This window comes from Notolepis coatsorum (genome assembly GCF_963971535.1).
Source record: "Notolepis coatsorum genome assembly, chromosome: 11".
Taxonomy (NCBI): Eukaryota; Metazoa; Chordata; class Actinopteri; order Aulopiformes; family Paralepididae; genus Notolepis; species Notolepis coatsorum.
This window is the reverse complement of record NC_140175.1, coordinates 22,504,678-22,518,885: the sequence shown is the minus strand read 5'-3', so window position 1 is coordinate 22,518,885 and position 14,208 is coordinate 22,504,678. Positions and strand designations below refer to the sequence as shown.

Below are 14,208 nucleotides of genomic sequence, written 5' to 3'. Positions count from 1 at the left end.
TGAGATCAGGTGTGTTACTGTGAGATCAGGTGTGTTACTGTGGGATCAGGTGTGTTACTGTGAGATCAGGTGTGTTACTGTGAGATCAGGTGTGTTACTGTGGGATCAGGTGTGTTACTGTGAGATCAGGTGTGTTACTGTGAGATCAGGTGTGTTACTGTGAGATCAGGTGTGTTACTGTGAGATCAGGTATGTTACTGTGAGATCAGGTGTGTTACTGTGAGATCAGGTGTGTTACTGTGGGATCAGGTGTGTTACTGTGAGATCAGGTGTGTTACTGTGAGATCAGGTGTGTTACTGTGGGATCAGGTGTGTTACTGTGAGATCAGGTGTGTTACTGTGAGATCAGGTGTGTTACTGTGAGATCAGGTATGTTACTGTGAGATCAGGTGTTATGTTACTGTGAGATCAGGTGTGTTACTGTGAGATCAGGTGTGTTACTGTGAGATCAGGTGTGTTACTGTGGGATCAGGTGTGTTACTGTGAGATCAGGTGTTATGTTACTGTGCGATCAGGTGTGTTACTGTGAGATCAGGTGTGTTACTGTGAGATCAGGTGTTATGTTACTGTGAGATCAGGTGTTATGTTACTGTGAGATCAGGTGTGTTACTGTGGGATCAGGTGTGTTACTGTGAGATCAGGTGTGTTACTGTGAGATCAGGTGTTATGTTACTGTGATATCAGGTGTTATGTTACTGTGAGATCAGGTGTGTTACTGTGGGATCAGGTGTGTTACTGTGAGATCAGGTGTGTTACTGTGAGATCAGGTGTGTTACTGTGAGATCAGGTGTGTTACTGTGAGATCAGGTATTATGTTACTGTGGGATCAGGTGTGTTACTGTGAGATCAGGTGTTATGTTACTGTGAGATCAGGTGTGTTACTGTGAGATCAGGTGTGTTACTGTGAGATCAGGTGTGTTACTGTGAGATCAGGTGTGTTACTGTGGGATCAGGTGTGTTACTGTGAGATCAGGTGTGTTACTGTGAGATCAGGTGTTATGTTACTGTGAGATCAGGGCCCTCATTTATCAAGTTTCCTCAGAAAATGTTCTATTTCCACACGTAAGCACAGAATTTAGAATGTGTGCACGCACAAAAAAAACGGGATTTATCACACGTGCGTACACAGGTCCTACGCACACCTGTCATGATAAATATCACCTTGCTTCTACGCTGAGGCTCGTGCACACTTTCACGTATTTGCATACCAAAACCGCCCCGATTAACCATATACGGTAATGGAACACCCCCATGAAATGTGGAAAAATGGACTAAACCGAGGGAAGCGTGTTATGAGACAGGCTGACAGACGTGTACACGTACGGTGATGTCGGATATGATATCTATTAACCATTGCTGCCTGGGCAGCGCAAACACTAATAAAGACCGTGCTGGAATATGACTGCCTTTTTTCGTTTTGTTTGATTAATACCCAGGGATTAAAGTTCTCCTCAATTTTATTCCAAATCGCGACGGATTTTCCGTCAATTTTCTACCTGCTGCATATGATTTCTAGAGGCATACAATCTATTTTGATGTCAGTATTGGGTAGCCTATATAAACAATAATACGAGAGCATATACAAGAACAATGAATCTCACTGCCATGTATGATGTAGCCTGCCTTTCAATACATGAACTTGAATTCCATCATGTTTGTGTGCGGGAGCTCACAAGGCTGTTGTCACAATGGGTGGTACAGTAATAACAGTCTACACAACATCACAATGGACCATGCCATGTAGCCTATGTTCTATTATGACATGATCTGTGACGACAAATGTTCTAGAATGTTTGATTAAGATATCATACTCTGACAGCATGCCTATGATCAATAAAAACGCGAACTTGAATCCCATCATCATATTTACATAGTCTGTCCACTATCTTTATTACTTTGTTATTCCCCCCCCCCCCCCCCCCATCTATGTAAAGCGACCTTGCATGGGTCTCTTGAAAGGCGCTATGTAAAATGAAGCTATTATTATTATTGTTGTTGTTATTATTATTATCATGTCTGTGTGCTGAGCTCAGTGAAGTTTCAACGGAGCGAGGTAATCTATTCTAATCAACAAATTGAAGTAGAAAGCATTCCGTTGTGGCCAATCTTATTTGGAAACATGACACAAAATAATAGTATGTCGCTTTTTATTTGAAACAATATTTAATGGCGTTTGGAGGTGGGTGTTCTGCTTCTGCCCCCCGTGCCAAACAAGCAAGCCAACCTCTTGTTCCCGCATGAGCCCGTTATAATTACACTACTGTCGCTATTTTACAGTCCTCGATATCCTCGCGGACGGACCAGTATACCTTTATATCATATCATATTCATATTCATATCATAGTTTACTCTATCAGCCTACCAGCATGTAATACGTTCTTTGTTAGAACTCAACTCGTTATTATTTTGCGCATAGATTGCAGAAATACGGGAACGTTTTGATTTAGGCTTTGACACAGAATACAAGTCATGATATCACCCACACGATATATGCTCTGTGTCCAGAGCATGTATGCTTTTCATTCATGTAAGAGACATTTATTGCAAGGGTTTTGTATACACATACACTCAACAAATAACCTCTGTCTGTTCTCGTTGCAATGCGTTTATATCGTGGGTGTTCATATGACTTGTATTCTGCTTACAGCTTCGGGGTTCCACTTATTACGTTTAACAATGGCAAAGCCTTTTAAATATAATCAAAACGTTCCCGTATTTCTGCAATATATGCGCAAAATAATAACGAGTTGAGTTACGCGGAGCGCAGTCAGTGCTTATTTCCGCGTTGTAAAAATATTCTACCACCGGGCGCCAACTACGCATGGTCCGACCTGTGCTTAAATATACGCACAAAGTCAAGCACAAGTTCAAATAGATAAATCCCACACTTTGCTTAGAAATGATCGTACGCACGGCTTAAGCACATATCTGTGCGTACGTCAAGTTGATAAATGAGGGCCCAGGTGTGTTACTGTGGGCTCAGGTGTGTTACTGTGGGATCAGGTGTGTTACTGTGAGATCAGGTGTGTTACTGTGAGATCAGGTGTGTTACTGTGAGATCAGGTGTGTTACTGTGAGATCAGGTGTGTTACTGTGGGATCAGGTGTGTTACTGTGGGATCAGGTTACTGTGGGATCAGGTGTGTTACTGTGGGATCAGGTGTGTTACTGTGAGATCAGGTGTGTTACTGTGGGATCAGGTGTGTTACTGTGGGATCAGGTATTATGTTACTGTGAGATCAGGTATGTTACTACAACCTGTTTTGTTTTGTTTGTACATGAACATTACTATAAGCATGTAGCTTATGGAGTGTGATCTGACCAGAAAGAAAAACACTGACCTAGATTATACAGTCTCCACATGCAAAAGACAGACACGCCTTGTTATGAGGTCATTCCTCTCACGCTGGCTGTGCAGATGAAACCTGGTGCAGATTTGCATCCATCTGTACGTGGACTGTAGGGGGCTGGAGGCTAAACGCTCCGTGATTCGGGGGACACACAGGGCCAGGCCTTGGAGTCAACACAAACGAGGCCCCATTAGCTCACCAAATGGATGTTAAAAGGACTGCGTTTATGTAGCGTGTTTATCCAAAGTGCTTTACGACTTACGTCTCACATTCACCTGTTCACTCAAAGCGACGGCGGGGGGCGATCACGTGAGGCGCGGACCTGCGCTAAGTGTCTTTGCTCAAGGACACTTTGGACACGCTGCCGGGAGGAGCCGGAATCGAACAGGGGAGACTTCCGATTACCGTGGTGGCTCAGGAGTAGTGTTGTCACGATACTGTAATTTCGAACTTCGATACGATACCTTGAAAAGTATCGATATTCGATACCATTTTCGATACCACGACGGTCATTTCATGTATGGACGAGGAGACATAATAGTGATAATCTAGCGTTGATTTCAGGATGAATCAGCCGAAAAATTACAACGTGATGACTGGATTACAGTCAAATGAATTTTTCTCGCCTTTTTCCTGGAATTACTGAAAAACATCCAAACCATACTCTATTCAAAACGGTATAAAACGGAAATGTACCGATGAAAAAACAATCTGTCTCAGCAATGTTGACTAGAAGCAGCTCACTGAGACCCGACGGCGTTATTAGACCCATAGATATAATATAAGATATATGTTTTATAAATATTTTCAATAAAAGGTACTTTACTCTATTTTTATGGTATTTACACATTTACATTTACATTTGTCTTTCTCTCTCTCTCTCTCTCTCTCTCTCTCTCTCTCTCTCTCTCTCTCTCTCTCTCCAGAGTGTAACTGTAACCAGTTGGGCTCCGTCCACGACCGGTGTAACGGCACAGGGTACTGCCAGTGTAAAGACGGCGCCACGGGGTCCAAGTGTGACGAGTGTCTCCCCGGGTACTACTGGAAGCAAGGCTGTTACCGTGAGTAGAAAAGGGCAAAGAATGCATCTCGGTGCGTGTGTGTGTGTGTGTGTGTTTCTGTGTGTCGAGCGAGCGGGGGATGGGGTGGTGTGTGTGTGTGTGTGTCTGTGTGTGTGTGTGTGTGTGTGTATGTGCTAAATATCAAGTCCGGAGATGGGAGAATTCATCACCGCGGCCTTCCCGGAACCTTCCGCCAGTGCCCCGCGCGCCACTAAGTCCATGCATCTCTCCGTGCTTCTTTTAGCCTCGGAGGGAATGGATCACGTACAGTAGCTCATTAACGGCATCAGCTGCATCAGCCGCTCCTTTAATTGATGACCCTGTCGCACCTTAGCCCCATTACTGAGCACCGCCCCCCTCGTCCCACTACTGTAGCATCCAGTCAGGGACCCACGTCTCAGACAGGCCCCCGTGTTCTCTGTCTCACACACGCGCACGCACACACACACACACACCACAAACTCAAACGCAGGAGCCCCTCTCTCTTCATCCCTCCATCTCTCTTTATCCCTCCATCTCTCTCTTTTTTTGATCCACTTTTTCTCCTTATTTTTCCATTTTTCTCCCATCCCAATTTCGTATTTTTCCAATTCTTCCCTTCCCTGTCTTGAACGTTGCTAGACTATGCCTCCCACTGGTCGGCTGTAGTGAGGATAGAAGCCTTGCATCACGTGTCCCCATCCGGTACACGAGGAGGCAGCCTGTCGCATCTTTTCACCGCAGCAGCTCGAACTCTCAGTGGCGAGGAGTAACGCGTGGGAGGCTCACGCTGCCCCCGATACTTCCTGTTTCCGCCGTACCGGTGTCACCCAACCGACCTGTAGGAGTCGCTGTCCACAACGTCCAATCCCCACCCACCGGCTTTCCCACCCTCTAACACTGCCAATTGTGTTAGTATGGCGGCCGGCCAAGCCGGTAGCAACACCGAGAGCTGGGCTCGATACCAGCATCTCCTGCGTTAGTGGCGAGCGCCTTGCCCACTGCACCACTCAGCCGCCCCCTCCATCTCTCTGTTCATCCCTCCATCTCTGTTCATCCCTCCATCTCTCTCTCTTCATATTTCTCTTCATTCCTCCATCTCTCTCTTCATCCCTCCTTCTCTCTCTTCATCCCCCCCATCTCTCTCTTCATCCCCCCCATCTCTCTCTTCATCCCTCCATCTCTCTCTTCATCGCTCCATCTCTCTTCATCCCTCCATCTCTCTCTTCATCCCTCCATCTCTTCATCCCTACATCTCTCTTCATCCCTCCATCTCTCTCTTCATCCCTCCATCTTTCTTCACACCCTCCTTCTCTCTTCATCCCTCCATCTCTTTCTTCATCCCTCCATCTCTGTTCATCTCTCCATCTCTCTCTTCACACCCTCCCACTCAAACTCAAACTCAGGAGCTTGTGTGCAGGTTGAACATGTGGAAATGGTTCCTTAGGCATAAAAAAATATATTGTTTTGTTCCTGTTGGTTGTCAGTTAAGGCCATGAGTAGGTAGGGATTTTTTTTTTTATCTCTTCACACGGCGACTATGGATAGGGAATTTCTTTATTTAATTAAAATGTTCACGACACCATGGATGCATGTACTCTGCCACCATGTTTAATATCCATAATACTAAAGATTTGACTAAGATTTTTATGAAACTTTATTAAAAGAAAATAAAAAATAAGATATATATATATATATATATTTTTTTATATATATTTTTTTTTACTCATAAAATGAATTGGGTCGCACCTAAATCGGCAGGGTCGGTCGGCAACCGGAACCAAACCATTATTTTTGTTAGGCCTTATTTACTGCAGTGAGCTAATTGTGCCAACTGGGTCGCTCACAGTGGGTCATGTACACACAATATGCACAAATAACGTGATTTGACATATTATTACTCTAAATGCAGTTAACAACTTTCTGAGGGATACTACACAATGATCGTTATCTTGGTTATCTCTCATTATGCAACCCCCCCCCCCCCCCCTTTTCTCTCAGTACGTTTTTAGGTCAAGTATCTTGTACAGTGTAACTACCTCTGTGTGTTCTCTAATGCCTTTTATAGCTTTTTAATGATCTTACTCGTTCATTCAAGGATAGATAGCGTCGGAGCCGTACTGCACCCTCTCTCTCTCTCTCTCCCCCCTCTCTCTCTCTGGGACGTAGAGCTCTTGGTCTCGTGCTCGGCCCAGAGAAAGTGCATGCTCAAGGAAAACAGACAGGGAGAAAGGATGGCAGAAAGGGAAAGGCAGGTGTTACTTGTTGTCGTCCCCGAGGCGACACTCTGAGAATTCATCTTCGGTCTCTCCTTCTCTTCCTCTCCCCCTCTTCTTCTCCGCCTCGCTCTTGTTTGCCCTAAATTCCTCTCATGCCGTTACACCACCCTTTCCCTCCATCATGCCATTTGCTCCTTTACCCATCATGCCGCTTGTTCATTTACCCATCATGCCGTTTGCTCCTTTACCCATCATGCCGCTTGTTAATTTACCCATCATGCCATTTGCTCCTTTACCCATCATGCCGTTTGATGCGTTACCCATCATGCCGTTTGTTAATTTACCCATCATGCCGCTTGTTCATTTACCCATCATTAGGGATGGGTACCTTTCACATTTGAACCGATACCGTTACCGGTACCGGTATCTGTGAATCGATACCGGTACCCAACGGTACCTTTTTTCGGTACTTTAGTCTCAAGACATTTTATTTACCTACCTCAGTCGTGAAAAAAAAAATACAAACTTCAAATAACTACAATTTCGACAGTTTTCGGCTTGCCATTGCTCCGACTGCTTTGTTGTTGAATCAAGTCAAGTCCTAGGTAAGCATATATTGTGCGTGTGAACGTTGACATGAAAAGAAAAAAGTAAAAAAAAAAAAATATGTATCTCACTTGAATCGATACTCGGTAGTACCGTCGTGTTTCGGTTCAGTACCTCAAAAGAACCGAATTCGGTACCCATCCCTACCCATCATGCCGTTTGATGCGTTACCCATCATGCCATTTGTTCATTTACCCACCATGCCGTTTGCTCTTTTCCCTCCATCATGCCGCTTGTTCATTTACCCATCATGCCGTGTGTTGCATAACCCCTCCTCCACCCATCCTCCTCCTTCACCGTACGCTGCTACCTCTTTTAACTTTTCATCCCTCCATCTCTCTTTTCATTCCTCCATCTCTCTCATCACCTCTCTCTCTCTCTCTCACAGCGAACGTGTGTGACGAGGAGCTGATGCTGTGCCAGAACGGAGGGACGTGTTACCAGAGCCAGAAGTGTATCTGCCCTCCAGAGTTCAGGGGGGTTCTGTGCCAACAGCCCCGCTGTGAAGGAGGCAAGGACTGCAACGCCGCCTCCCCCCTCCGCCTCCCCCCCGCCAGCCTGCTGCTCTGCATACTGCTGCCCCACCTTCTGGCCACATTAACTCCACACTGAGGCGTCACACCCCTCCCCCCACCCCCCCTTGACCAAGGGGTGTGTGTATGCATGTGTGTGCGTGTGTGTGTAGAGGGAGAAGGGTGACCCAGAGTGGGTAGAGGCCATTCTTAAGACACAGACCCTTATGAATACACAGCAACACACACAGATGCATAAACACTTAAGTCACATACATAGACACACGAATGCACACACACACACACACACACACTTCACAGGACTTCTGCTGTAACTGAGAGTGCGCCCACTAGGGTGTATAACAAGAGGACAAGCTGAGAAAGAGAGTGACTTCAGAGAGAGAGAGAAAAAAGAATAAAACACACGAGAAGGACGGAAGAGGGGAAAAAAGAAAAATCATACAACCAACCGCTGTCTCTCTCTCTCTCTCTCTCTATCCCTCCCTTTATACCAGATATGGAGCGATGTACGTCATACCAAAAAAAAAGAAACGGAGGGGGAAAAAAGCATAAACGAAACAAAAGAGAACACTTTAGTCACCACTGTTCACGATGAAGGGAGGAGCTGTTGTAACACCAGGACCTTTTTCTTTCTTGGTTGAGTTGAAGATCTTCATCTCTACAGGCCCGCTCCGGCTGAGGGGCAACATGTTCCGTCTTTAGACTTTAGCGGGAGGGAGATGTTTGACGTTTTGGAGGGTGGGAGTTGTGTGTGTGGGGGGTGGGGGGGGGGGGGCTGCAAGTGAACCTACTGCTGAGGCCTGTATAGAATATTAACCAGGTTTCATTTCTTCTCAAAAGATGAGCCATGATTTCACATTGGCCGTATTCACACGGCAGCCATTTTGCTCTTATGTCATCCTCAGATTGGGTTCCTTGTGTTGTGTGAATACGGTCGATTTCATCTATTTCTGCTGCAATTTTGTTTTTATTTATTATATCTTCTGTCATTGTATCTAATGTGCCCACTGACAGTCGCTGAGATTATACATATTATTATAATAATATCCAGAGGGTTATGAGTAATATAAATTTAGTCACTATTATGATTGTTCTAGGAATGAGTGATTGTTGCCACACTTAGCGAGATTTTACCTTCACACAGTATTCAGGAAACAGAATTTAACTTATCAGAAATCTAAAAAGAGAGAAGAGATATCAACAAAGTATCAATATTATATGACATTATTTGAATATTTTTTGTAGAGATTATTTTTGTTTGGAGGTACAATAAATGAAGTATTACAAATGAGCATTTTATTACACTGACTGTCAACCTTACAGTAAATATGACTGTTATTTGCCGTTGCTTGTATGTCGATTCAATCCACGATAGCATATTCGTCACCACGACCAAATGAACCGTCGTAGTGGAGCGTCGTAAAGCTGCAGCAGTGTGTACGTTTGAAAGGGGAAAAAGAAGCAATTTTAACAATCATTTGAAAATTCTTAAGAGACATTCCATGTGTTCTTATAGCCAGCCACCTATAGGAACTGGTATCTTACATTGCTTAGCAACAGGGAATTCATTTGAATTATAATTGTTGTTGGCTGAGGACCAAAATAAAGCATTTTGGTCTTTGTTTAACCTTCCTTGTATGTTTTGAAAGGATGATGCTAAACATTTCTTTGTATAAAAGCAATAACATATGGCCTCCTTCCTATAAGCACAGCACACAATACAGCAGTCCCTGACGAAGACCACGATAGAGCACTTCATCTAGGTTATTGCTTAGTTATGTCGTATATAAATCTTTTATAAGGCAGCGCAAACCAAAGAAGAGCAAAACCTACTGTATCTGAAATTCTTTCTTTTTTGAGAACTAAAATCAATGTGTTTTCTTGCAGAATGTTTTTTTAAGGATACCCAATACAATAGAGTTTTTGGACTATATTACCGTAATTCCTCTAATAGTAACCCCGGCTTGTATTTGTTTCAACTGTAGCGGATACCAGGCTTGTATTAGGAGGAGGCATGTATAAGAGAGAGGCCTATATTTCTAATTTTCAAACGGATCATAATGAATAAATCAACATTTTGTGTCAGTTTGAACCCAGTAAAATGTACTGGGTTCATTTATTAAAACAAAGTACTGTATGAAATACGGTAGTAAACAGTGCAATTACAGGTGGTAAAAAAAAGTAAAATAAAGTAAAATAGTGCAATCACAATACTGGTATAATAATAATAATAACTTCGTTTTATACAATTCTGAGGTAGGCTTACTCTCTTGGTAAACATTAACACCATACCATTATATGGTATTTACTGCACAGCCAGGCCAGCATACAACAACAATAACAAAATATACCCGGCTTGTATTAGGAGGCCGGCTTATAATTGCTTAGCTCAATAGCGCACCCGGTCATTAATAGAGAACCGGTTTTTAATTGAATACCGGTTACTATTAGAGGAATTACGGTACTATATTGTGTTAATTAGTGCTTTGCAAAGTGCAAAGTCCACCTTCTTTTATGCAGATAGGTTTTGCTCTTCGGCCATCAATATAGTGTATACTGTATGCATTGTGAATGCATTCAGTTATGGGAATATACAATAATAATAAAAAAAGATAAATGCAATGATCAGTGTTGGGGAAACTACTCAAGCTTTAGTTCATCAAACTACCAGATATTGCACAACTAATTATTCACTACTGTCAAATGTGATCACAATCTGAGTGTGGAATATCGTACTGTATTGATGAAGGACATGTCTGAGGGTTTTAAGGAGAGGACTGGGAGCATGTGCTGATCAGGAACCGAGTCAAGTCAAGAGTTTTATTTGTCACGGCATACAAGCATACAGTGAAATGCAGGGGGGTCATGCCCGCAGCGATTGTGCAATAATATAAGTAATAAGAATAGGAATGAGAATAAGACATTTGTGCAATAATAAGAATAAGACATAACAGGTATAATGTACATAAAGTTTACAAAAAGCATGGTAAGACATGCTAAGGTCCTGCGATAGTGCAATACAATGTTAGCTACGGATGAGGCACTGGGTCTTATGTACACTACTATACAATGCAGTGGCGGCTGCTGACCAAATTTTTGGGTGAAGCACAAATTATTATATTATATGTTAAATTATATTTTTAAAACATCCCCCAATGTGTGTGGCAGTGGTGGCTGTGAGTTAAAAATATTGGGGAGGACGGGAGAGATAAAAAAATATTAATAAAGAAGTACAGACACACAGTTAAAGACAACAGGCACTAGTAATAAATACCTCTTGACACACACGCCTCACTTACAAACATCACGAGAGAGGGGAGGAGAGGGAGGAGGCGAGGGGAGGAGGAGGAGGGGGAGAGGAAGAGGAGAGAGAGGGAGGAGAGGGGAGGAGGAGGAGAGGAGAGGGGGAGAGGAAGAGGAGAGAGGGAGGAGAGAGAGGAAGAGGAGGGAGAGGAAGAGGAGGAGAGGAGATGTTGTACAGAACGCATCACCAGATCAATCTCAGATGCACATCACTCAGCTCTATAGGAACTGAACGACACACACACGCGTGCACACACACACACGCACACACAGAGGCCAGGCCACAGCGGACCAAAATAAATCGCTCGTTACCCACAGAAAGGCAGAAAGCATACCAACGCACACAGTAAAATACAGCCAATTAATTCATAATCAACACAGACCCGCCCCACAGCTACTAAATATAAAAATTAAAAAATTTGATGACCTGGTAGTTCGATAACCTTGGTCGTGGGGGTCTATCTTGGTAGGTTTCAATGCAACTCCCGGTTCTCCCTGGCGAAAGGGTAAACACGTTTCGCGAATCCTCCCCCAAACTCCTTATACTATCTCCGATTACTGGAGATCACTGGTGATGACATCGTCACAGTCACGCTGCGGTCCTAATGTTGGCGCAAAGTTTAATTTAGCTTACTGTGTTGTTACAGCTGTACTGTATTGTACCCATTCTGCAATCTGTTAATAAAAAATTCAATCAATCAATCAAACAGCCGGAGAACTTGATGACATCATCACAGTCACGGAGCTCTTCTCTGATTTGAGTGTGAGAACATTGAGGGCTGTCAATCATTCAATCCACGTTCGTGAGTGGCGTGCGCAAAAATGCACGGGCGGGGCTTAGATGACTCAAATAGCCTATTTTGATTGGATAATAATCAACTAAGATCAACATTTACATTTACATTTACATTTAGTCATTTAGCTGACGCTTTTATCCAAAGCGACTTACAAGTTCTGTACGACAAGCCATCAGGAAGGGCACAACTCTATCAGCTGAGCAACAATGTTCATCAAAGTGTTGAGTGCTACAGTGTAGGTTAGTTTATTAGGACAAGTGCATGACAGTACGGTTAGTTAGGGTTAGATTTTTTTTTTTTTTTTTAATTCAGATAATGGTTGAAGAAGTGCGTCTTTAGTCGACGGCGAAAGATTGGACGTGATTCGGCTGTCCTAACTGGGGTGGGTAGTTCATTCCACCATTGTGGGGCAAGGACTGAGAATAGGCGACTTCTCTTTGATGACCCTCCCGGAGCTTGGATAGGAGTAGGTCTGAGGCGGCCAGAAGATGCAGAGCGTAGGGGTCTTGAGGGTGTGTAGTTAGAGACCATTGACCGGAGGTAGGCGGGAGCGGTTCCCTTTGCCGCACGGTATGCTAGGTCGAGGGCCTTGAAGCGGATTCGTGCAGCAATGGGGAGCCAGTGCAGGTCCCTAAGAAGTGGGGTGACATGGGCCGACTTCGGTAGGTTTGAGATCAGGCGGGCCGCTGCGTTCTGAATGAGTTGAAGAGGCTTAGTGGCAGTGGCCGGGAGGCCAGCGAGCAGTGCATTGCAGTAGTCGAGGCGGGAGATGACTGTTGATTGGACGAGGAGTTGGGTGGCTTCTTTTGTCAGGAAGGGGCGTATCCTTCTGACGTTGCTCAGGAGGAATCGGCAGGTTCTGGTCGTCGCTGCGATGTGAGCAGAGAAGTTCAACTGGTCGTCGAGGACAACACCAAGGTTCTTGGCGGTCGGGGACGCAGTCACAGCTGTATTCTCGACTGTGATTGAAAGGTCGGTTAGGGGGGAGGATTTGGCCGGCAGGTGGAGCAATTCTGTTTTGCTTAGGTTCAGTTTGAGGTGGTTGGACGTCATCCAGGCTGAGATGTCGGACAGACAGGCCGAGATCCGCTCAGAGACGTGGATATCTGAGGGAGGGAAGGAGAGGAAGAGTTGAGTATCGTCGGCATAACAATGGTAGGAGAAGCCATGAGACGTGATAATGTTACCCAGTGATTTAGTGTAGAGGGAGAAGAGAAGGGGTCCTAAAACCGAGCCCTGGGGGACACCCGTCCGCAGGGGGCGGGTGGCAGACAGGGTCCCTCTCCATGACACTTGGTAGGAGCGGTCATTGAGGTATGATGACAGCCATGTCAGCGCAGAGCCAGCCACTCCCATTCCTGCGAGGGCCGCAAGGAGGATCTGGTGGTTGACTGTGTCGAAGGCTGCAGATAGATCTAGGAGAATCAGGACAGAGGAGAGGCCTTTCGCTTTTGCTAAGTGAAGTGCCTCTGTGACCGCAATGAGGGCTGTCTCTGTGGAGTGACCAGTCCTGAAGCCTGACTGATTAGGGTCTAGGAGGTCATTCTGTAAGAGATAAGCAGTAAGTTGGTTGGATACAGCACGTTCAAGTGTTTTAGAAAGGAAGGAGAGAAGAGAGACAGGACGGTAGTTGCCTATGACGGTAGGGTTCAGGGTTGGTTTTTTTATGAGCGGCGTGACTCTGGCTTGTTTTAGGGAGGTGGGGACCACCCCCGAGTTGAGTGAGGAGTTGATGGTTGCAGTTAGGAATGGGAGGATGTCTGGTGCTATGGTCTGGAGGAGTGGGGAGGGTAGCTGGTCCAGCTGGCAAGTAGTCGGACGGTTTGACGTTACCAGTGTCAGGGTCTCTGCTTCTGTAATGGGAGAGAAAGATGACAGAGTGAAGGATGAGGTTCTCGATTCAGCATTTGGAATGGGTGGGGGTTGGGAGAAGGAGCTGCGGATGTTCTCCACTTTTTCCTCAAAGAAGATCGCAAAGTCTTTGGCAGAGAAAGATGAGGGAGGGGGGGGTGGGGGGGGAGTGAGGAGGGAGGACATGGTAGCATGCAGTTTGCGAAGATTCTTGGCAGAGGCCTCGATCCTATGGTGGAAGAAAGAAGCTTTGGCATTAGTGATGGTTTTGGAGAATGTTAACAAGAGGTTGTGATATGTGTCGATGTCAGCAGTGAGGCGTGACTTTCTATACTTCCTTTCAGCTGCTCTCAGGACCTGTCTTTGTTCTCTCACTGGATCTGTCAGCCATGGACTGGGTGGGGAACGGCGGGCAGGTTTCTCAACGAGGGGACAGAGCTTGTCGAAGGAGGTTGCAAGGGCTGAAAGGAGGGTGGAGGTTGCCATCTCTGTGGAGAGAGCAGAGAAGGT

The 14,208-nt window shown here is 45.0% G+C and overlaps 1 protein-coding gene across 1 annotated transcript in view; it reads left to right on the top strand.

The window, feature by feature from the left end:
• Positions 1-8,353, top strand: part of LOC311237010 (netrin-G2-like) — a gene marked incomplete at its 5' end in the record, with an annotated part of 56,643 nt that extends 48,290 nt beyond the window's left edge. Inside the window, 2 exons of the mRNA XM_084324817.1 lie at positions 4,276-4,410; positions 7,603-8,353. Of these exons, the coding sequence (XP_084180943.1) occupies positions 4,276-4,410; positions 7,603-7,826 (359 nt within the window). The 3' untranslated portion in view covers positions 7,827-8,353. The remainder of the gene's footprint in view (positions 1-4,275; positions 4,411-7,602) is intronic.
• Between the last annotated feature and the right edge of the window lie 5,855 nt (positions 8,354-14,208).